At 38.9% G+C, this 25465-nt stretch overlaps 1 protein-coding gene across 1 annotated transcript in view; it reads left to right on the forward strand.

The window, feature by feature from the left end:
* FAF1 (Fas associated factor 1) overlaps positions 1-25465 on the forward strand; it is a 514789-nt gene that overhangs the window by 459008 nt on the left and 30316 nt on the right. The window contains exons 16-18 of the mRNA XM_007459639.1: positions 9918-9998; positions 11061-11138; positions 15011-15226. Coding sequence (XP_007459701.1) covers positions 9918-9998; positions 11061-11138; positions 15011-15226 — 375 coding nt within the window. The remainder of the gene's footprint in view (positions 1-9917; positions 9999-11060; positions 11139-15010; positions 15227-25465) is intronic.

Here is a 25465-nt window from a genome sequence, read left to right on the forward strand (position 1 = left end):
TAAGGACTATATTTGCAGTGTGTGGAAGGAAGAAAATTTAGAGAGGGAGAAACACAATAAGTGTATAGGTTAAAGAAAGGTGAAATGGCAGAAAGAGCTCTAAATGAGGTAACAGGTGGCCTACATTTTAACAAGCTGAGTGACCCTGGAAAAATCACTTGAAGTTTCTCAGTCGCGATTTCCTCATCTCTAAATGGGGATCAAAGTCTCTTCCTGGCCAGCCTCATTATTGTGAGTATCACATGTGAAAGTGCTTTGTAAACTTTGAAATATAAGACTTTAAAGGATTAAAAGTCTTAGGTAAAGATATAGGCAGGAGGATATTCATTAATACTTACTACATTTTTCTTGCAAATACTTGGTTAATGGTAGCTTTTTAAAAATTGTATTTTTCTTTTCTTTATTTTTTCTTTATTTATTTTTGGCTGCGTTGGGTCTTGGTTGCTAAACATGAGCTTTCTCTAGTTGCGGCGAGCGGGGGCTACTCTTCGTTGCGGTGCGTGGGCTTCTCATTGCGGTGGCTTCTCTTGTTGTGGAGCACAGGCTGTAGGTGTGCAGGCTCAGTAGTTGTGGCTCGTGGGCTCTAGAGCGCAGGCTCAGTAGTTGTGGCACGTGGGCTCTAGAGCGCAGGCTCAGTAGTTGTGGCACGTGGGCTCTAGAGCGCAGGCTCAGTAGTTGTGGCACACAGGCTTAGTTGCTCCACGGCATGTGGAATCTTCCCAGACCAGGGCTCGAACCCATGTCCCCTGCATTGGCAGGCAGATTCTTAACCACTGTGCCACCAGGAAAGCCCAGTGGTAGCTTTGATTAACAAGGAAGTGAGAACTTTTAACGCCATGGAAACCACAGTGATAAATTAGGCCTAGGGCCAAGGAATTCGTTCTTACCACAGAGAAGATGAGGCCTTCTAAGTCATTCCTGATTCTATTAACAAAATGATCATTCTTTTCAGTCTGGAACCCTAGTCCATTTCAGAGCACTATCCCACCATGTGTTCTTCTATTTAATTCTCACAGCCCAGGTCACTCGAAAATAGAGCAAACTTAAGGGTTTGTCCTGGGCCCTCATACTAAAAAGGCTCCCTCCTCTGCAACTTAGAATGTGATTATGTAAAGGCAGACCAAACATTTATAGAATAAGCAAAGTAGGTTCACCAGATAAATAGACAGGAAAAATATATGTAGACAGAGAGATACCTTTATGAAATTTAATATTTCAGAAAAATCAGAGTAGTCTTAAGAAAAATTAGAATTTTGTCAGACTTCTGAATACACTTTAATATTGCTTTTCTTCTAAATTACATATGGTGCATAATCTCTGCTTAGGACGTCTAATGTTCTTTTTGGGCCCTGGGACATCTGTCAGAACCCTGGTACATAGACTTGATAGGGTACAGCAGTCAGCTACGGAACAATGGGAAGATGCTTCAGAGACCTGAGACTCGTGTCCATATAATTATTCGTGAACCTTCCCATTTACCCTCCTCTACCACTGCCAATTTACCTATCAAAAAATGATGCTGTTAATGAGGGATGATTTGCCCCAGGGCCTCCTCAGGCAGTCCTTGGAAGAAATTCAGAGAAGTTAAACTGTTCGGCCTGAGGTTACACATCTAGTTATTACAAGGAAGAGGATTAACATTACTAGGATGATGATGATGGTGATGATTATTAGGGTAACGTTTATCAAATGCCCATTGTGCTAGGTGATATGTATTCATCATTTCATTTCATCTTTCCAGTAATCCAACAGAGGAGGTAGTTTTCCTGTTTTGGAGATAAAATTGTTCAGTGTTGAAAGAGTTCAAAGAAGTTGCCCAAGGGCACAGAAATTAAGCGGCAGACCTAGAATTCAGACCAAGTTGAGTTGTTTGTGTTTGAAGCTGTACTTTTTCCCTGTACTGTTTTGCCATCAGGATGGAACAAGGACTAGAATCCAAGCTGTTTGGCTGGAAGATGAATGTCCTGGCCATAGTACACCATGGAGGCAATGCTACCAGGCAGTACCTTTTGAAGGCCAGTTTAACACATTTTTTCAAGCAGTTCCCTCATCATTTATACTTCAAGTATAAATATTCTTCTCCCTTTTTACACTGTAGAGTGCTTTTTTTTATTTAGTTCTTAGCTCTGTAATTTGATACTTGGTTTATTTTTAGGCGAAATCCAGGTAACATAAAATGAACCATTTTACAATTACGTGGTGTTTTGTACATTCACAGTGTTGTGCTACTACCTCTATCTAGTTCCAAAATATTTTTATCACCCCCAAACCAATTAAGCAGTCACTCCCCCAACCCCCTCTGCCCCCCACCAGCCTCTAGCAACCACTGTGCTTTCTATCTCTGTGGATTTGCCTGTTCTCGATATTTCATACAAATGCAGTCATACAATATGTGACTTTTGTGTCTAGTTTTTTCACTTAGGTTCCTCCACATTGTAGCATATATCATTACTTCATTCTTTTTATGACTGAAATATATTCTGTTGTATGGATATATCACATTTTGTTTATGCATTTGTTAATGGGCATTTGGACTGTTTCCACTTTTTGGCTGTTTTGAATAATGATAGAATGAACATTTGTGTACAGGTATCTATTTGAGTCCCTGTTTTCAGTTCTTTTGGGTATGTAACTAGAAGTGGATCACTGGGTCATGTGGCAAATCTGTTTAACTTTCTTAGGAAGCACCAAACAGTTTTCACAGCGTCTGTACCATTTACATTCCAACCTGCAGGTTACAAGGATTCTCCACATCCTCGCCAACACTCATTTCTTCTCTTTTTAAAAATGATAGCCATCGTAGTGGATAAGGTGGTATTTCCTTGTGGTTTTGATTTACATTTCCCTAATAATGACTAATGTTGTTGAGCATCTTTTCATGTGCTTGTTGGCCATTTGTATATCTTCTTTGGAGAAATGTCTAATTCTGATACGTTAAAATATGAGATACTATTTAAATGTTTTGTAAACAAGATTATCAGAACATCCTGTGGCCTGAGAATTTTCAGAAATAAGATCTTAAATATCTGAACTCCAGTTCTGTCCCAATTAGACCATAAGGTGGAGATTTTTTTAAAAAGGGAGGGGGTGCTTTTTACCTCCCAAATACTAAAGAAGAAATTGAGGCAGCCTTACATCTTTTTGGTGCCTAATGAATTAGCCCCTTAAGAATAATTTAATAACTAAAATCTCTGCTTCCTCTGTTCTCACACCGACCAGGTATTTACTTAGAAAATAAAATGATCAATTTAGCTTTAGAGGCAGGCTTTGAAAACTTGGCTTTAAATGATCAAATATTTGAATTATTTTACTTTTTTCTTTTTGACATCACTGAATCTACAGAATTGCTAGGGATTGGTTTATCTGTTTTAGTGACTCAGGAAGAGTCAGTTAATTGTCCTCCCAGTTCAATTCAGTCCACATTTGTAGAATACCTACTATGTGCCAGGCACTGTGCCCAGTCATCACATGAAGAGTCCCCTGAAAAGAAATTTGTCACCCTTGCAGATTATGTTACAGAGAGAAGATAGTCCTGGAATAATCTAGCACCCTACACAAGAGGATAATTTTCCTCAGTAGAGCTATTTTCATATTCCCGTCCTGCCTATTATTATTTCTCTCAAGCCTTCTAGCTATGTTATAAATCTCAGAACCCAAATTAGGGTAATGGTAGCAAGAGGGAAGTAAAACAAGAGCATTTAGCTTGCAAAGGCTTTTGGCCTTTTTTGAGGTCCATGACAGTTCCTGGAGCAGATACCTTAGCTCCCTTTCCCTTTCTTCCTTCTTTTATGTATAGTCACCTCTTTTCTTTCCTCCTTCCCTCAATATATCTGAGGATTATATATGATAATAATGTAGTTAGAAGAATGCCTGGCATATAGGAAACATTCACTGAATGTTAACTGCTGTTATTATCTATCAAGTGCCAACTTGGTAGGGTTAACTTATGCTGGAAATTCAAAAATTAATAAAACAGTATTCCTGCCCTCAGTGCTCGGTCTACTCTGAGAGAGAAATATGTAAATATATGATTAAATAATACAGTGTGAATTGAACACAGAAGTGAGACCATTCAACCCAGGGTGAGGTACCTGTGAATGCCTAGACACTTAAGTTGAGCCTGAAAGATGAGTGTGATTTTGCCTAAGGAGGAGTGGTGAAGAATTTTCCAGGCAAAGGATAAAGGATATGCAAAGGCAGAGAAGCATGCAAAGCCTGGTCTGTTCAGGGAGCTGTGAGAGGGCTTGTATGGCTAGAGCATAGCGTATATGGAAGGGGGAAGTGGGTAATGAAGCTGATAAAGTAATTGAGGGCACTTGTGCTAGGAAATTTAGACTTTTTCCTGAAGGTGTGGGGAAATCATTGAAGGTTAGGAAAGAGGAGTGTTATGATGTGATTTTCATTTTAGAAAGGTAATAAGTCTGACACTGTGCTTTTAACAATAGAAATTTGATAACAGCAGGATATAACTACAAAATCTCCATAAAAATAGCCCTACCCAAATCATTTGTCCCTTTCTTTTAGATGAAATTTAAAACACTTTAAAGTAGGACTAGTTTAACATATGTCTTTCCTACAATATCTGGCCCAGTGATTACTCATAGTAGATGTTCAACAGAGTCATTGCCTAAAACTAAGCCAAGGTACCAAGTGGTGCAGAACAAAAAGTTCTATACCTAAGCCTCTAAGACAGATGATTAGTTCACATGTGTCTAGAGTTAGAAATCATTCCTCCACATTTCCTAGATACCTGGAAATCTGTCCAAGTATGTAATTCTCTTGCATTCTTACATTTAATCAAATTATTTTTATCTATGATATGAACTCCCTTTCAAGACCTCTTACTGTTAGCCCATGTAAAATTTGAAATATGCTGCCATGAGACCTTTGACTTTAAACCTTTCATACTGATGTCGGAGCTAGTTTATGGCTTCTGATTTTTTTGTATGTAATAAACAAATCAGTTACTCTTTCCATCTGACCTTTTACTGAAGCTCCCCCTAGACTTATGAACTTTAAAATCTCATTAGGGTTTTATTCTCTACTTACTAAAAGTTAAAAATTAAAAAGGCTGAAACCAACATTTATGATTTTAAAGGGTCAGCAGACATTTTCTGTGAAGTGTCAGATAGTAAATACTTTCTACTTTGGAAGCCATATACTCTCTGTCACAACTATTCAACTATGTCATTGTAGCACAGAAGTAGCCATAGATAATTCATGAACAAATAGGCATGGCTGTATTCCAGTAAAACTTTATTTACAAAAATAGCCTACAGGGCCAGCTTTGGCCCAAAGACCACAGTTTGCTGACCTGTGATTGAAAGTAAGCTTCCTCCTCCTGTCTTATCTGTCTATCTTCAGGAAGGAATCCTGACTGGAGAAGTGGCCACAGAATGTAGTATTTAGATTCTATCAAACACCATTACATCATCTCTGTTGCATGCGTGTACACACACACACACACACACACACACACACACACACACACACACACACACACACACACACACACACACACCAAGAAAATCTCCAGAGCATTTAGCTTGACTTTCCACATACAAAGGTAGGTCCTGGTCCCAGTATTTAACTATTTTTCTGCACCAGAGTGATGAACTCTCCCCATTTGTGGCTTTCCTGCAGGCAAAAATAACATCCCAACCACTTGTCACTTAAGCAGTATACATTACTTTTAAGCAAAGCTTCTTAAGCAGTGCTTTGCTAAATTAAATGTGCATAGGAGTTACCTGGAGAATTTACTAAAATTCATATTCTGATTCAGTCAGTCTCGGGTGGAACCTAAGATTCTACATTTCTGACAAGCTTCCAGTTGATTTCAGTGCTGCTTGTTCTTGGGCCACACTTTTGTTAGCAAGGTTCTAAGTACTATTTCTGTTATTACAACCCAGTCATCCAAGGTCTTACCACTGGATCCACAGAATCAAGAGCTGGTCTTCTTCAGGTGAGGTGGCATTCAAAGCTGTGTTTGACTATGATGACTTCAGTCAATTTGTTTGTTTATTCAGTTTGGTAGTTTCTATAGAACTAGAGGTTACCATTTGAAATGGTCCTTGGCCGCTTATTCTTATCTTTCATCCATACTGGAAAATTGGAAAACATTATCTCTTTGAATATTGCTCCATTCTTTATATTCCCTTCTAGGGTTCCTAGCAGATGCATGTTAGGCACTCTGATTATATCCTCCATGTCCACTTAACTTCTCTATCATATCTTATTTCTCTGTGTCTCTCCATGTTGCAATTTAGGTAATTTCTTCAGATTACTTCCACTTTATTTATTCTCTCTTTACCTGTGTCCAAGCTGCTGTTTAATCCATACATTAATTTTTTCAGTATCATTAATCACTTATTTTCTAAAGCTATATTGAAGTATAATTGTATAAACTGTACCTATATAAACTGTCCAATTTTAAAAAGTTTTGACATACGTATACACTAATAAAATCTTTACCACAATCAAAATAGTGAACATATCCATCACTCTCAAAAGTTTCCTCATGAACCTTGTAATCCCTTCCTTCTGCCTCTACCTCCCAACCATTCAAGTCCCATGCACCCACTGATCTTTCTGTCACTATAGATTTATTTGCATTTTCTCAAGTTTTATGAAAAATTGAATCATACAGTATATACTCTTTAGTCTGACTTCTTTCACTCAGCATAATTATTTTGAGGTTAATCCGTGCTGTTGCATGTATCAATAATTCATTCCTTTTAATTGCTGAGTAGTACTCTGTTGTGTGGACATACAGCAATTTTACAAATTTTTTTTGATTCTAGTAATATTTTTTTAATAGAAGCAGAATTCACATAGCATACAGTTAATTATTATAATGTGCATTATTCAGTGACATTGTGTATTCACAATATTGTGCAGCCAGCATCTAGCAATATTAACAATGCTACATTTAAGAATAATTTAACATTTGCATTACAATTTTTTGCATGAGTGCCTTTTTAAAAACAAGTTAAAGAAAATACAGTAAATAGCTCAGATTACACAATATTGTTCTTTCAGATTAGCTCGTCTCTCTCTCTCTATTAAACTGTGGCCTGCCTCTATAACCCCACTACTAGTGTGATGCCTAAAGTAAAATCGGTGCTTAATGAATATTTGTGAGAAGGAAAGGAGGGAAGAGAAATAGAAGAGAGAGAAGTGGGGAGGGAAAGAAGGAAGTTAGCTGGTTCAAAAAGTCCTCTCACAACAGGTGCCACATTTTGTGGCAGGGATCCCTGTATTTAATGGCCTTTCGTATCTGCAACAGTCTGCTTTAAAACAGAGCTGTTTACTTAGAATGCTTTTATTACAAACTGTATTTGTGCTCAGAGAGGGCTTCCAGCTGTGGTAGCTTTTAGAAGGTCCCTTTGTGTGTGTACATAGTGTCATAACGGGTCATTTCTGCCCAGCCAGTCAATTTCTTTGACTCAGGTAGGGCCACTTTATGAATGAGCTATATCATTTTCCTCCTTAATTTTTACTCTAGACAATAAATGTTTTATGCCTGGAAAGGCGGTTCATTTATTCAACAGATGCTTATTAAATACCTCCCCAAAGCTAGGCATTGTGTGAAACACTTGGAATACAGAGGTATGTAATATAGACAAGATCCCTGCCTTTATGGTGCTTACAGTGTCATGGGGGACTCTCACATTAAATAAATCATCATATGATAATTGATACAATTGTGATAAACGTTTTAAAGGGAAAGGACAGAATGCTACAAGAGAAATCTAAACTAATTTGAAAAGGTGGGGTCATGAAAGTATGTTACAATTAAAATCCTAAACATCTTAAATATTTCCCTACTTGAAATGTAAAAAGATAAGATTACTCTCATAGGTTGTTGATAATATTAGGAATATCTAAATTTGGAAAGATAGAGTTGTTCAGAGAGGCACAGATTCTTTAAAAATTCAATTCTTTAATTTAATAAATGACTGAAAAGGGAGACAGTGTTTACCCAAGAACACACAGCTTGCTACTAGCAGGGCTAGGAGTTGAACACAGGTCTTCTAATCTCCTCATTACCTCTCCTTGGTGACATAAAAAAATGAAGACATTATACATCAACTATAGATCAGCCATGGCCAAATGAACTATTAAGTGTCCAGTCTGTATAAGCTTGTATATTGAGTGGGCAAAGCTGTTTACAGAGTAAATGCAAATGCAGATATAAACAAAAACTACAGAATATGTCCTATCAGGCTGATTGCATCTGGTCATAGTAAAACTGTAGTATATAGACCAAAGTAGGAAATACCCAGTTGGAATCAGTGAAAATATCTTTAAAGGAAGATGCTTCTGTTGCTTTAAAATAAAAGTACTAATAGCTAAGTACGTCTCCAAGTAGGAGTTTTTAAAAACCTGTTTTTATTCATGTGTCATATTACATGACATGTAAATTATCTTGACTACTTTGCAGCCTAGGTGGTCTCTCAGGTTAAACATTGTTCCTGATATTTTGCCCCAAAATATAATTTCTCTGGCATACTCTTTTATCACAGGTGGTATAGCAATTAGCTTCAGGCCAACAACATCTGATTTTTCCTAATTTTTTATTTGAAAGATTAGGAATCAATGAAATGCTACTATTTATACCAGAGATTGTGGACTTAATGGAATCATTGAAACCAAAAGGAGTATGAGGCTTCAAGGAGAAGGCCAGTCTTGAATAGATATCAGAGAGAGTACCTAAGATAGTGCTGAGCATACACTCAGCCTGAGCAAGCATATATTGAACTGAGGAGACAAAAAGAAAGAATTAAGTTAAACTATATGAAATTTCCATTTTTATGGGTCAAAACCAGTCAAATATCGGTAACTTATGTATGATTCAGCCTATTGTGCAAAATGACCAGAAAGGGGGCTTCCCTGGTGGCGCAGTGGTTGAGAGACCGCCTGCCGATGCAGGGGACACGGGTTCGTGCCCCGGTCCGGGAGGATCCCACATGCCACGGAGCGGCTAGGCCCGTGAGCCATGGCTGCTGAGCCTGCGCGTCCGGAGCCTGTGCTCCGCAACGGGAGAGGCCACAACAGTGAGAGGCCCGCGTACCGCAAAAAAAAAAAAAAAAAGACCAGAAAGGGAACCTATACTCTAATGTCAACAGGTGTGGGTATTTATTAAATTTAAGGACATGTATATTGGCTATACTCCAGAATTTAACAAATAAGAAATTCTGGTAGTTGAATTAACTTTTAATTTTATATGAAATCACAGTTTAAATGTAGGCAGATGGCATAATCACTTCAGACACTAAAAATATTCTAAAAGATCTTCAACTTAGATAACTTACATTATCCACACTTCATGAGTGTGAATGTTGTCGGGAAATACTTATTTGATAACCAAGCTTTAGTGGTGTGATATGGACTAAAGTTAAGCAGGGTATTTTGCTTTCAACCTCTTTCTGTGCTGACCAGATTACTTCCTAGTCCTTTCCTCTCTCCCAGCCCTTAGTCCCAATGCTGATAACCTCCAAGTTTATCTTAGAAAAATCAGGAGTAAAGGAGAAGGGAACTAATCAGTGAAAATGAACTAAATGTCAGGTACTTTGCTAGACAGTTTATATATCATTGCATTGAATTCTCACAACCCTATGAGACAAATGTTATTTCTTTTTTACAGTTGAGAAAACTGAGACCTAAAGAGATTAAATAACTTGCCCAAGGTCACACAATTTGTAAGTGGTAGACTAGGCTTCAAACATTCTTATTTTCACTATCTACTGTGCTACTCACCTTATTATTTGTTAGCTTATTTATATTGTACACTTTAAAAATGTCTTGTTTAATTATAATAAATTTACACAGGAGTAAGACAAGGGGATTATTATTGTTTTTTTCTTTAAAAACAGTAATGTGGTAAAATGCATTTGAATATTTTCCTTTCTTTTAAGGATGAACGAGAAGCCAGAGAAAATGTGAAGAGAGAACAAGATGAGGCCTATCGCCTTTCACTTGAGGCTGACAGAGCAAAGGTAGGTTTGGTCAGGGGACTTCTGGGATAAAGAACTCAATCCTAAATAGTCTTTCATTATTTAAATGCCAGCCCTTTAATCATTTTGAAACCTAAGAGAGTTGGGTTTGCAGTGGAGAAAGCTAGTTTCAATTAACAGAAAGAATATAATTCTACCTCAGGTTCTTAAAGCATGGTTCATTTTGACAAGATAAATTTTTTCAAGAATCATGAGAAGTGAAAACAAAAATGGGCCTAGTGTTTACTTCATTTATTTTTAATCAGTCTGTGGTAAAATCTAGCAATGTTTAAAAAGCTCTTCAAGTGATTTTAATGTGCAGTCAGAGTTGAGAACCACTGACTTATTTAATGCTTCTTGAGCACCTGCTTCTGTACTGGGCATTGAAGGAGAGGAAAATGAATAAGCCACTCTTTCTGCCTTCAAAAGAAGGCTCACATTGTGCTGCAGAGTAGATTCAGTCAAGAGCACAGATAGCTGGAACACTTAGGCAAGGATCCTAAATGTTGTAAGGGAAACACTGAGTTCTGTGAGAGTTCAATGAACAGGATTTTCAGTGGAAAGTTTTTTCCAGCTTTTTTGGAGAGCCAAGAAATGGGAATGTACTAGGGAGGGTTTCATAGAAGAGATTGTATATTTGAAATGGATAGAGAAAGAGGGGTAGGAGAGGAAGTAATGTATGCTAGCAGCAAGGGGCCAGAAAGCATGGGTTCAAGATAGAGGCTGATGTGAATAGAGTTTTGATATTTGGGTGCAGGGGAGGTGGCAGGAAAGACCAGAAAGGAAGACCAGAGAAAGGTCTGAAGGATCTTGAATGCTACACTACCCAGAGCTACCTAAATGTTTGAATAGGAACCCACCATGATCATAGAGGTATGCTTTTGTTGTTGCTTTTATTTCCATCCTTGTTCCAGAGAGAAACACTTTCATTACCACAGTGTACCTCTGGGCCATGCTGAAAATGAACTTTTATTTTCTTTTTCTTTCTCTTTTCTTTCTTTTCTTTTTTTAAAAAAGTAGGCCAGTGTTTATTAAGTGTTGGATTCCTTTCTCTTTTATCAACAGAGGGAAGCTCATGAGAGAGAGATGGCAGAACAGTTTCGTTTGGAACAGATTCGCAAAGAACAAGAAGAGGAACGTGAGGTAGAGCATAATTTTTAGAAAAGTTATTCAAATGCTAGGTCTATTTCCATTGCATTTGATACTAAGGATGTTAATATTTCCTACAACTTCTTTCCACTTTTCCCAGATTCATTTTGATATGGAAGACTAATTTTCTTTAGAAGAATCATTCCCAATCTGTTGTGTTGAACTCTTAGAAAACTTGAACTTGTACTAGATTCATGGTTTTCTATTCTTTCCAATTCCTCTCCCCTTTCTTGCCTGACAAATACTCCCACCCTTCCTAAATATTGTCTCACCCAAAAAACACAAAGACTGTGTTTTCTCCCCTTTTCCCAGGATTTACTTTACCCACCAAAAGACACTGGGAGTTACTTCTGCAACATCTTTCACTGGGCCCCTATATGTGAGAAATCCATTTAACTTGGCTGATTTTTTTCCACCCTGAGTTCAGGTCATATCTGTGACAATATAGAGAATTTTTTCACTCACTCATTTGGCAAATATTGTTTTGACTACTTAGTGTGTGTCCAAAATCTGTTAGGAAGTAGGGATACAGATGTGGGCCCTATGCTCCAGGAGTTCATAGTCTTGTAAAAATAGAATTACATACTATATGTAAAAGTTATTATAGAGATTTACCTAAAGTGCAATGGGAAAAAAGAGAAAGGGTGTCAAATGACTTGCTAGGATGACCCACAAAAAACAGCTTTTAGAACTTTTTTCTAGACATGGGATTAGTGGCAAAATTCACTTATAAATAGAGGAAGCCATCTAACAAGTGATAGAAAGACCTGGAGGGCTCTAACTTGGGCTGATAACACTCCATTAGTCATCACACTTGGTCAGAGGATGCCACCTCATAACTTATTCAACAAATTTTTTTAATTAAAGTATAGTTGGTTTACAATGTTGTGCTAGTTTCAGGTGTACAGCAAAGTGATTCAGATATATATATATAATATATATAATATATATTATATATATATGCTATACAGTAAATCCTTGTTGTTTATTTTATACATAGTAGGGTATGTCTGTTAATCCCATACTCCTAATTTATCCCTCCCCACCTCTAACCCCCTATGGTAACCATAATATTTGTCTTTCTTGGTCTGACTTACTTCACTTAGTATGATCATCTTTAGGTCTATCCATGTTGCTGCAAATGGCAATATTTCATTCTTTTTTATGGCTGAGTAATATTCCATTGTATGTATGTAGCACATATTTTTTATCCATTCATCTGTTGATGGACACTTAAGTTGCTTCCATGACTTGGCTGTTGTAAATAGTGCTGCTATGAGCACTGGGGTGCATGTAGCTTTTCTTTTCTTTTTTTTTTTTTTTAACATCTTTATTGGGGTATAATTGCTTTACAATGGTGTGTTAGTTTCTGCTGCATGTATCTTTTCAAATTAGAGTTTTCGTCTTTTCCAGATATATGCCCAGGAGTAGGATTGCTAGATCATATGGTAGTTCTAGTTTTCGTTTTTTAAGAAACCTCCATACTGTTCTCCATAATGGCTGCACCAATTTACATTCCCACTTTCCCAGTGTAGGAGAGTTCCCTTTTCTCTACACCCTCTCCAGCATCAGCAAATGATTTTTGAGCAAGAACTATGCTAGGCACTGAAAGAGAAACAAAGGATAGTAAGACATTTTCTGCCTGCAAAGAGAGATTACATCTTGTAGGGAAGATACAACATGTCTACAAGTAACAGCAAATCAAGGAAGAACGTGCTAAGTAACATAAGAGAAATAAAAGCAAAATACTTAGAGTTCAGGGGCAAAGTAAAAATCTTTCACAGCTTTTGGAATCAGTCAACACTACAGAAGAACTGATATTTGAGCCAGGTCTTGAGAGATGTATAAGATTTCACTGTTTGGAAATGAGAGTTTATTCATGTTCAAACACTTATCAAGTGCCTATCACACAAGTACGAAATACTATGCCTGACAAACTCTAGTATCTGTCCATGCTGAGGACTCTCAGTAATGGAAGGTAGAAAATATTTTGTTGAACATCTTCTGTGTATCAACTACTCTGCTGCCTGCTTTACCTATGCTTACTCATTGACCATTAAAACAAGCTACAAGGGAAGAGATTTCTCCTTTTTTAAAAAATTATTTTTATTTATTTATTTTCGGCTGTGTTGGGTCTTCGTTGCTGTGCACGGGCTTTCTCTAGTTGCAGCAGGCAGGGGCTACTCTTCGTTGCAGTGGGCAGGCGTCTCATTGCTGTGGCTTCTCTTGTTGTGGAGCACAAGCTCTAGGTGCACGGGCTTCAGTAGTTGTGGCACATGGGCTCAGTAGTTGTGGCTTGGGCTTTAGAGTGCAGGCTCACTAGTTGTGGCGCAGGGGCTTAGTTGCTCCACGGCATGTGGGATCTTCCCAGACCAGGGCTCAAACCCGTGTCCCCTGCATTGGCAGGTGGATTCTTAACCACTGCGCCACCAGGGAAGACCCAGTTAACTTATTTTTATTTTCCTTTTCAATGATATAAGAATTTTAAGGCTATGAATTTCCTCTGAGCACTGCTTTAAATGAATCCCAGAGATTCCAATATGAATATGAAATTTCAACAAATGTTTTCTAGATATTCTGTAGTTTTCATTATATTTCCCCTTTTACCTAAGAGTTGTTTAATAGGGTTTTTGTTGTTGTTGTTTTTTCTCCAAAGGGAGTGACACCAACTTTGAAAATTGTGTTGAGATTTTAGAGAACATATATCCCAATTTCTCTCACTCATGTTAATTGGGGAAAATTTTTGTTTTCCCTATTGATGAAAATTGGGAACATGGAAATGTGAAAGTAACCAGAAACACAGTATAACTGTGAAGCCGAGCATGCTAATACCAGGCTTACTTGTCTAAGGAACCTGACACAGCTCTAGGAACAAAAAGGTTTTAGTGAATTTCTGCCACAGACAGGGACATCAGAGATCTTTAAATTCCTTGCACTGGAATATCTTGAATGTGAAACAACGTAATACTAGATTGAGAACTAGAGCCCAACTCTAGCCATGAGATCTCCCAACAGTTTGTCCCACCTGTTTGAGTCTGTGCCACATCTAGGTCCAGAAATGTGGACTTGGCCAAATCTCACAGCAGTTTAGTGGCAAAGCTGGAACTAGGACCATAGTCTCCTGCTCCCAATAAGCCTGATATTTTAATTTCTTTCCATTCCATTTTTTTATTGTAGCAAAATATATATAACAAAAATTTGCCTTTTTAACCCTTCTTAAGTACAGTTAAGTGGCATGAATTACATTCACAGTCTTGCAACCATGACCATTATTTCCAAACATTTTCATCACCCCAGACAGAGTCTTTCCTCCATTTTGTCGTTAATATATTATCCATAATTATACGAAATCTTCAGTCATTTCTACTTGGGAAATGTATGTTCTCGCTCTCTTTTGCGCGCTCGCGCTCTCTCTCCCACTCTCTCTCCCTCTCTCTCTTTTCCTCACCCCCCATCTCTCTCTCCTTCTCTCTTTCTCTCTCCACCCCCATCTGTGTGTGTGTGTGTTCGCGTGCACACGCGTCTTTTGCAAATACTTCTAATAGCCTTAATTCATACCCTAGAAAGGAATCACGAATACCTGAGCCCTTCGGTAAAAAATAAATTACCTTTCTTCTCTGTGTAGTTACCTATCAATTTAATGTCTCATCAAGGTGGGATTTATTTTAATTAATTGCTTATTGGGCTAATATTAAGAAAATGAAAAACACATAATTCTGTTGTCCAAGCATTAGGCTTAGTTAATAAATGGGCAGTAGCTTTTGATGAGTTTCTAGGAAGCAGCAGGTTTTTTCTAGTCTCTCCCTCCCCCACCCCCCACAATTCCATCCATCAACAGTTTAACACCTGATTTTTGCCCTCTTTAGGCCATCAGACTCTCCTTAGAGCAGGCCCTGCCTCCAGAGCCAAAGGAAGAAAATGCTGAGCCTGTGAGCAAACTGCGGATCCGGACACCCAGTGGCGAGTTCCTCGAGCGGCGTTTCCTGGCCAGCAATAAGCTCCAGATCGTCTTTGATTTTGTAGCTTCCAAAGGATTTCCATGGGATGAATTCAAGTTACTGAGTACCTTTCCTAGGAGAGATGTAAGTTCCCATGCCTATCTCGGGAAGTATGTCCAGATGGGAGATAGCCCATCATCAGGGCTGGACAAAGTAGTCCAAGAAAAGTGCCATGGCACAACTTACCACAAGACCACACACTCAGGAGTCCTTCTTTGTTCTGCACACCTTTCTCTCCTCAGCCTTTGGAGAAGGTATGGCTTCCCAGGCCAGCAGACATGTGCCTAGTAGCCTAGGTAAGAAATTAGGTACTAGGTCTTCCTTCCTAGTTGTTTCCCCTATTCCAGCACTCATACAGGCTTTCCCAAGATTTCATCTACCTTAGGGTAGATCTGAGAATTATGTGCTTAACAGCTTAACAGTCAGATCAGGGTCAATGATTATAGGTTCGTGAACAAGTCATGCTAAACCAAGAGTATTTTGTGATTTGACAGTTCTTACTAGCCTGGGAAGTCAGGGAGGGTGAACTATATTCACTGTGTATCTGTATTTCAGCAAGGCTTTTGATAGTCTCTCATAGTGTTCTGGGGAAAAATAGAGAGATGTAAATCGACAGGTAGATTCATTGCTGATTAAATGGGTGTGTCCAGAAACTGTTGAGTAAGAGACTGCCCTCTCCCTGGAGGGAAACAAGAGGCTGTATATTTAATTCTTTATTACTCATCACACTTATTGGCAACTTAAATGAAGACGTTATCAGGTTTATGGATTATGAAAAATAAGATTCAAGAAAGCCTTAAAATAGTGAAATAATAGGCAAAAATGAACCTAGAAAAATTTTACAGAAATATATAGACATAGAAAGAGATGCCTGCATAGGCTTAGAAAACCAATTGTTCAAGTTTGGGATGAAAGAATCATGCTTTAGTAGAGGTTATTGTGGTTGAATTAAGCTGAATATACATTAATAATCTGTTGTGACTCCCAACAAAAAGCCAGCTGCATTTTTAGAGGTTTAATCCCAACAAGAGAATAACAAATCGTAGTCAACTGTTTACAAAGATAAACTACCCCTGAGTAGTCCTTAGACTCCATGCTGAAACTCTGTGCTGTCTCCTGAAGAAACAGGAGATTGGGAGTTTCCTGGCAGTCCAGTGGTTAAGACTCCACGCTCCCAGTTCAGGATGCACAGGGTCGATCCCTGGCCGGGGAACTAAGATCCCACATGCCTCATGGCATGGCCAAAAAAAAAAAAAGCAACAGGAGCTTATCTAGAACAGGGCTGGTAGGAAGGGAAGGGAAGTGGAAATCATATCATTTGGGGAAATATTTTCTCTAGAGAAGGCACGGCCATGGGAGATGTGATTTTTGTCTTCAGCTACTTGAAAGCCTGCCGTGAAAAAGAGGGATCTGATTTTGTGCAGCTTCAATGATAAAGTGGGACCAATAAGTTGAAAGTTATTGGGAGGCAAATTTGGCCCAATGTAAGAAAGCTACTTTCTAAGAAAAGAATATTTTGTGTTGTGAGGTAGTGATTTTTCTATTTTTGGAGATATTGAAGCACTACTGAATTATCACTTTTTTTATAGTAATGGATAAATAGGGAGAAGGAGTCATTCCTGGAGTTCCTACTTTATATGTTCCTACTTTATATGAAAAGGGGCTTAGACTAGCTCATCTCTAAGATATATTTTTTGGGGGGCCATGGTATATAGTTGCTTTACAATGTTCTGTTAGTTTCTGTTGTACAATGAAGTGAATCGGCTACATGTATACACATATCCCCTCCCTCCCACCCCCATCCCCAACCCATCCATCTAGGTCACCACAGAGCATGGAGCAGGCTCCCTGTGTTGTATAGCAGGTTCCCACTAGCTACCTGTTTTACACAGGGAAGTGCACATATGTCAATCCCAGTCTCCCAGTTCATCCCACCCGCCCGCCCTGTGTCCACACATCCATTCCCTACATCTTTGTCTTTATTCCTGCCATGCAAATAGGTTCATCGATATCGTTTTTCTAGATTCCACATACATGCGTTAATATACGATACTTGTTTTTCTCTTTCTGACTTACTTCACTCTGTATGACAGACTCTAGGTCCATCCACCTCACTACAATAACTCAATTTCGTTCCTTTTTATGGCTGAGTAATATTCCATTGTATATATGTGTCACATCTTCTTTATCCATTGCTCTGTCGATGGACACTTAGGTTGATTCCATGTCCTGGCTATTGTAAATAGTGCTGCAGTGAACATTGGGGTGCATGGTCTTTTTGAATTATGGTCTTCTCAGGGTATATGCCCAGTAGTGGGTTTGCTGGGTCGTATTGTAGTTCTATTTTTAGTTTTTTAAGAACCCTCATACTGTTCTCCACAGTGGCTGTATCAATTTACATTCCCACCAACAGTGCAAGAGGGTTCCCTTTTCTCCCCACCCTCTCCAGCATTTATTGTTTGTAGATTTTTTGATGGTGGCCATTCTGACCAGTGGGAGGTGATACTTCATTGAAGTTTTGATTTGCATTTCTCTAATAATTAGTGATGTTGAGCATCTTTTCATGTGCCTCTAGGCCATCTGTATGTCTTCTTTGGAGAAATGTCTATTTAGGTCTTCCGCCCATTTTTTTAATTCTGCTGTTTGTTTTTTTGATATTGAGCTTCATGAGCTGTTTGTATATTCTGGAGATTAATCCCTTGTCAATTGCTCCATTTGCAAATATTTTTGCCCATTCTGAGGCTTGTCTTTTCATCTTGTTTATGGTTTTCTTTACTGTGCAGAAGCTTTTAAGTTTCATTAGGTCCCATTTGTTTATTTTTGTTTTTATTTTCATTACTCTAAGAGGTGGGTCAAAAATTATCTTGCTCTGAATTATGTCAAAGAGTGTTCTTCCTATGTTTTCCTCTAAGAGTTTTGTTTTGTTTTGTTAACTTATTTTATTTTTGGCTGCATTGGGTCTTCATTGCTGCACGTGGACTTTTCTCTGGTTGCAGTGAGCAGGGGCTACTCTTCGTTGTGATGTGCAGGCTTCTCATTGTGGTGGCTTCTCTTGTTGGGAGCACTGGCTCTAGGCACGTGGGCTTCAGTAGTTGTGGTGCACAGGCTTAGTTGCTCCATGGCATGTGTGATCTTCCCATACCAGGGCTCGACCCATGACTCCTGCACTGGTGGGCGGATTCTTAACCACTGCGCCACCAGGGAAGCCCCCCTCTAAGAGTTCTATAGTGTCCAGTCTTACATTTAGGTCTCTAATCCATTTTTAGTTTATTTTTGGGTATGGTGTTAGAGAGTGTTCTAATTTCATTCCTTTACTTGTAGCTGTCCAGTTTTCCCAGCACTACTTATTGAAGAGACTGTCTTTTCTCCATTGTATATCCTTGCCTCCTTTGTCGTAGATTAGTTGACCATAGGTGCGTGGGTTTATCTCTGGTCTTTCTATCCTGTTCCATTGATCTATATTTCTGTTTTTGTGCCAGTACCACATTGTCTTGATGACTGTAGCTTTGTAATACAGTCTGAAGTCAGGGAGTCTGATTTCTCCAGCTCCATTGTTTTCCCTCAAGTTTGCTTCACCTATTCAGGGTCTTTTGTGTCTCCATACAAATTTTAAGATTCTTTGGTTCATAAAAAATCATTTCTGTAAAAAATACCATTGGTAATTTGCTACGGATTGCACTGGGTAGTGTAGTCATTTTCACAGTATTGACTCTTCCAATCCAAGAACATGGTATATCTCTCCATCCGTCTGTGTCATCTTTGATTTCTTTCATCAGTGTCTTATACTTTTCTGAGTAGAGTTCTTTTACCTCCTTAGGTAGGTTTGTTTATTCCTAGGTGTTTAATTCTTTTTTGTTGCAGTGGTAAATGAGAGTGTTTCCTTAATTTCTCTTTCTGATTTTTCATAGTGTATAGGAATGCAAGAGATTTCTGTGCATTAATTTTGTATCTTGCAACTTTACCAAATTTATTGATTAGCTCTAGTAGTCTTCTGGTGGCATCTTTAGGATTATCTATATATAGTATCATGTCATCTGCAAACAGTGGCAGTTTTACTTCTTCTTTTCCAACTTGTATTCCTTTTATTTATTTTTCTTCTGATTGCTGTGGCTAGAACTTCCAAGACTATGTTGAATAATACTGGCAAGAGTGTACATCCTTGTCTTGCTCCTGATCTTCGAGGAAATGCTTTCAGTTTTTCACCATTGAGAATGATGTTTACTGTGGGTTTGTTGTATATGGCCTTTATTATGTTGAGGTAGGTTCCTTCTGTACCCACTTTCTGGAGAGTTTTTATCATAAATAGTTTTGAATTTTGTCAGAAGCTTTTTATGCATCTATTCAGATGACCATATGGTTTTTATTCTTCAGTTTGTTAATATGGTGTATCACATTGATTGATTTGCATATATTAAAGAATCCTTGCATCCCTGGGGTGAATCCCACTTGATCATGGTGTATGCTCCTTTTAATGTGTTGTTGGATTCTGTTTGCTAGTATTTTGTTGAGGATTTTTGCATCTATATTCATGAGTGATATTGGTCTGTAATTTTCTCTTTTTTGTAGTACCTTTGTCTGGTTTTGGTATCAGGGTGATAGTGGCCTCATAGAATGACTTTGGGAGTGTTCCTCTTTGGGAGTGTTAGCTCTTCTCTAAATGTTTGATAGAATTCACCTGTGAAGCCATCTGGTCCTGGACTTTTGTTTGTGGGAAGATTTTTAATCACAGTTTCAATTTCATTACTTGTGATTGGTCAGTTTACATGTTCTATTTCTTCCTGGTTCAGTCTTGGAAGGTTATACCTCTCTAAGAATTTGTCCATTTCTTCCAGGTTGTCCATTTTATTGTCATAGAGTTGCTTGTAGTAGTCTCTTGTGATGCTTTGTATTTCTGTGGTGTCGGTTGTAACTTCTTCTTTTTCATTTCTAATTTTATTGATTTGAGTCCTCTCCCTCTTTCTCCTGATGAGTCTGGCTAAAGGTTTTTCAGTTTTTTTTATCTTCTCAAGGAACCATCTTTTAGGTGATTGATCTTTGCTATTGTTTTCTTTGTTTCTATTTCATTTATTTCTTCTCTGATCTTTATGATTTCTTTCCTTCTACCAACTCTGGGTTTTGTTTGTTCTTCTTTCTCTCGTTCCTTTAGGTGTAAGGTTAAATTGTTTATTTGAGGTTTTTCTTGTTTCCTGAGGTAGGATTGTATCTCTGTAAACTTCCCTCTTAGAACTGCTTTTGCTGCATCCCATAGGTTTTGGATCGTCATGTTTTCATTGTGATTTGTCTCTAGGTATTGTTTGATTTCTTCAGTAATCTCTTGGTTATTTAGTAATGTTATGTTTAGCCTCCAAGTGTTTGTGTTTTTAACATTTTTTTCCTTGTAATTTATTTCTAATCTCATAGTGTTGTGGTCGAAAAAGATGCTTGATATGATTTTAATTTTCTTAAATTTATCGAGGCTTGATTTGTGACCCAAGATGTGATCTATCCCGGAGAATGTTCTGTGTGCACTTGAGAAGAAAGTGTAATCTGCTGTTTTCGGATGGAATGTCCTATAAATATCAATTAAATCTATCTGGTCTGTTGTGTCATTTAAAGCTTGTGTTTCCTTGTTAATTTTCTGTCTGGATGATCTGTCCATTGGTGTAAGTCCCCAACTGTTGTGTTACTGTCAATTTCCTCTTTTAGAGCCGTTAGCATTTGCCTTATGTTTTGAGGTGCTTCTGTGTTGGGTGCATATATATTTATAATTGTTTTATCTTCTTCTTGGATTGATCCCTTGATCATTATGTAGTGTCCTTCCTTGTCTCTTGTAACATTCTTTATTTTAAAGTCTATTTTATCTGATATGAGTATTGCTACCCCACCTTTCTTTTGATTTCCATTTACATGGAATATCTTTTTCCATCCCCTCACTTTCAGTCTGTATGTGCCCCTAGGTCTGAAGTGGGTCTCTTGTAGGCAGCATATATGTGGGTCTTGTTTTTGTATCCATTCAGCGAGCCTGTGTCTTTAGGTTGGAGCATTTAATCCATTCACATTTAAGGTAATTATAGATATGTACGTTCCTATTACCATTTTCTTAATTGTTTGGGGTTTGTTTTTGTAGGTCCTTTTCTTCTCTTGTGCTTCCCACTTAGAGAAGTTCCTTTAGCATTTGTTGTAGAGCTGGTTTGGTGGTGCTGAATTCTCTTAGCTTTTGCTTGTCTGTAAAGTTTTTGATTTCTCCATCGAATCTGAATGAGATCCTTGCCGGGTAGAGTAATCTTGGTTGTAGGTTCTTCCCTTTCATCACTTTAAATATATCGTGTCTCTTCCTTCTGGCTTGTAGAGTTTCTGCTGAGAAATCAGCTGTTAACCTTATGGGAGTTCCTTTGTATGTTATTTGTCATTTTTCCCTTGTTGCTTTTAATGATTTTTCTTTGTCTTTAATTTTTGTCAGTTTGATTACTATGTGTCTCAGCATGTTTCTCCTTGAGTTTATCCTGCCTGGCACTCTCTGTGCTTCCTGGTCTTGGGTGGCTATTTCCTTTACCATGTTAGGAAACTTTTAGACTATAATCTCTTCACATATTTTCTCAGGTCCTTTCTCTCTCTCTTCTCCTTCTGGAACCCCTATAATGTGAATGTTGGTGCGTTTAATGTTGTCCCAGAAGTCTCGTAGGCTGTCTTCATTTCTTTTCATTCTTTTTTCTTATTCTGTTCCACAGCAGTGAATTCCACCATTCTGTCTTCCAGGTCACTTATCCGTTCTTCTGCCTCAGTTATTCTGCCATTGATTCCTTCTAGTGTATTTTTCATTTCAGTTATTGTAATGTTCATCTCTGTTTGTTTGTTCTTTAATTCTTCTAGGTGTTTGTTCTTTAATTCTTCTAGGTCTTTTGTTACCCATTTCTTGCGTCTTCTCGATCTTTGCTCCATTCTTCTTCTGAGGTCCTGGTTCATCCTCACTATCATTATTCTGAATTCTTTTTCTCGAAGGTTGCCTATCTCCACTTCATTTAGTTGTTTTTCTCGGGTTTTATCTTGTTTCTTCACTTGGTACGTAGTCCTCTGCCTTTTCATTTTGTCTGTCTTTCTGTGAATTTGGTTTTCATTCCACAAGCTGGAGGATTGTAGTTCTTGTTCTGCTGTCTGCCCTCTGGTGGATGATCTAAGAGGCTTGTGCAAACTTCCTGATGGGAGGGACTGGTGGTGGGTAGAGTTGGGTGGTGCTCTGTTGGGCAGAGCTCAGTAAAACTTTAATCCACTTGTCTGCTGATGGGTGGGGCTGAGTTCCCCTCCCTATTGGTTGTTTGGCCTGAGGCGACCCAACACTGGAGCCTACCAGCTTTTGGTGGGGCTAATGGTGGACTCCAGGAGGGCTCACACCAAGGAGTACTTGCCAGAATTTCTGCTGCCAGTGTCCTTTTCCCCCCATGGTGAACCACAGCCAACCCCCACCTCTACAGGAGACCCTCCAACACTAACAGGTAGGTCTGGTTCAGTCTCCTGTGGGGTCACTACTCCTTCCTCTGGGTCCTGATGCGCACACTCCTTTGTGTGTGCCCTCCAAGAGTGGAGTCTCTGTTTCCCCCAGTCCTATCAAAGTTCTGCAATCAAATCCCGCTAGCCTTCAAAGTCTGATTCTCTGGGAATTCCTCCTCCCATTGCCAGACCCCCAGGTTGGGAAGCCTGACGTCGGGCTCAGAACCTTCACACCAGTGGGTGGACTTCTGTGGTATAATTATTCTCCAGTTTGTGAGTCAGACACACAGCAGTTATGGGATTTGATTCTATTGTGATTGCACCCCTCCTACCATCTCATTGCAGCTTCTCCGTTGTCTTTGGATGTGGGGTATCTTTTTTGGTGAGTTCCAGTGTCTTCCTGTTGATGATTGTTCAGCAGTTAGTTGTGATTCCACTGCTCTCACAAGGAGTGAGTGCATGTCCTTCTACACCACCATCTTTAACCAATCTCCTGAGCTTGTCTTTTAATGCCCAGTCAAATGTCATCTCCTTTGGGAAGCCCTCCCCATCTCCTAAGCTCCTCACCTATGTACCCATTGCAGTTTATACATTCCTCTCTTATAGGACTTGTCCTATTGTTCTGTAATCATTTACAGAGACTGTCCATATCATGTTCATGTCTATCTCCCCTGAAGTTCCCAGCATGGTGCCTCACACATAAGTATTCAAGTTACTGTTGTCAAGTGTTAATGACCTCAGGTCTGATCCTAAATCCCTGATTCCAGAGTGAACTAGAGAGGCTGTTACAAATGAGAACCAGTAGTGCCCTAGGCCCACCCAGATTCCAGACCCAGGCCTAAACCCAGAGAGCCCACCCAGGACTCATTAGACCTCCTAGACCTAGGGGTGGGATGAGAGTTAATGGCCCTTCATCCTTCTCTGAATGCTCTTCCAAGTCTAATGACTAGTGTTTTTGCAAGGCTATTCTGTGACAGCCATCTGTGTCTGCAGGGATCAGGATCTAATTTGTAAAAGTCATCTTAAATTACAGCCAAACTAAAGACTGTTAAAAAGCACGTCTTAAGACCTTGCCTTTTTAATAACAAATAACATAAGACTTAGCTCTAGCAGTCTTACTGTGTCTTTAGCCTTTTTTCCACAAAGCAGAGACGAGCTTCTCACCAAAGGACCTGTTAAACATTTTTCTGTGTCCCCACCCCCAAAGCAAAACAATACTTCATGTTAAGATTTCCCAACTGTCCAACTATTTACTGAATGTCTGCTGGGTATACCACTGAACTGAGCGCTGTGGGACAACCAAAGTAGCAGCAGACACAGGCCTTCCTGGGAGAAGCTGATTGTCAAGATACTGAGAACACTGTGTTATTTGTTAGTTTTGTTATGTTGTTTTCCATTTTGCTAATAACAGTTACTAAGAGAGGAAGTAATATTCATTTCAGAGCTACCGTCATTAAGCCCTACCTGGTGGGTATGTTAGAGCCATATGAACATCATTGGCCCATTTGCCTTACTCCGGCATTGCCCTGGCAGTGAGGTAATTGAGTCTAAAAGCTGACCCCCCCTACTACTTACCCTTTCTTGGAGTCAGAGTAAGGGGCCCCTCCAGCCCCAAATTTCCCTCTGGACCTGCAACTGTCTGGCACCACTCAGTGTAAAGTTATCAATATCTCCCAGCCTTCCTCTTCCCTTTTCTTTCCTCCTTTCTTTCCCACCGCTCCATCTTCTTTCCAATTCTATTTCACCCTTTTAACCCTCTCCCCCTTCTTTCCACTCTTCCCTCCTTTTTTTTCTTTGTTTGTTTAATCCCACAACTCTTCTCCTTCCTGCCTCCTCTCTTTTCCTTCTTTTCTGTACTCATATCCACCTCATTCAGAGAAGCTCCACCTGCAACTGGAACATGAGGTCTTTCTATTTATCAAAGGAGTGCAGCCTACTGGGAAACATGGATGGTGATGGCAGTGAGCTTCAGGACTGGTGGCCTGTGTGCCTTGTCACTTACATAATCACACAGCCCCCATTCTTGCCCCAAGAACATCTCTTCCTCCAGATCTATAGCTGCGAACCCCCAAAACAGGCAAACATGCATGCAGAAATACATTATCAGAAATTTTATATTCTAGAACAAAGAGGAACAGGAGAGTGAGTATAAACAAACTCCTAGCAGGGATTTTTACAAAGTACACCTTCAGTAAAGGTTTCTTTAAATGAACTGGGAGGAAAGCCTTACAAAGTTAGGGTACACAGATTCCTTCCTCAGTCACCATCCACTTTTGCTACACTAAGCACCAAGCTAAGCACTAAGCTCAGCACTGGGAACACAGTGTTGAAAAACAATGACATAGTTATTACCCTTGTCAAACTTACATTCTGTATCCAGAAGCTACTGCTGGAAGACATTTGACTTCATTGATAATACAAGTATATCCTATTTGCCACCATAAGGAATTAGAAATAGGTTAATCTGCATGTCATGCTGGTATTCATTCTTTCATAGAGTAAAACATTTGCTGAGCAACCACATGGCCCACCTCCATACCAGACACTGATGATATAGAAATAAAAGGAATTGTTACTGACCTTGAAGGGTTCACATTCTAGTAAAATCACACATGTAAAGCAAATTGCATTACATATCATACTGACAGTTGGAAGGATAGGTAATTTCAGCCTGCAGTGATAAGACATTATAAAGGAAATGAATTTGACCTGAGCCTTTCACAGAGAGCTGTTGGGTGAATGGAAACGGAATAGCTTTGTTAAAAGTAAAAGTTTCAGTGGTACTTAGACCTGTATCTGAATCTCACCTCATCACATACTTGTTTTATGACATTGGGCAACTTACTTGGCCCTGCTGAA

This window comes from Lipotes vexillifer, unplaced genomic scaffold (assembly GCF_000442215.2).
Source record: "Lipotes vexillifer unplaced genomic scaffold, Lipotes_vexillifer_v1.1 scaffold525, whole genome shotgun sequence".
In the NCBI taxonomy this organism is placed as follows: domain Eukaryota; kingdom Metazoa; phylum Chordata; class Mammalia; order Artiodactyla; family Lipotidae; genus Lipotes; species Lipotes vexillifer.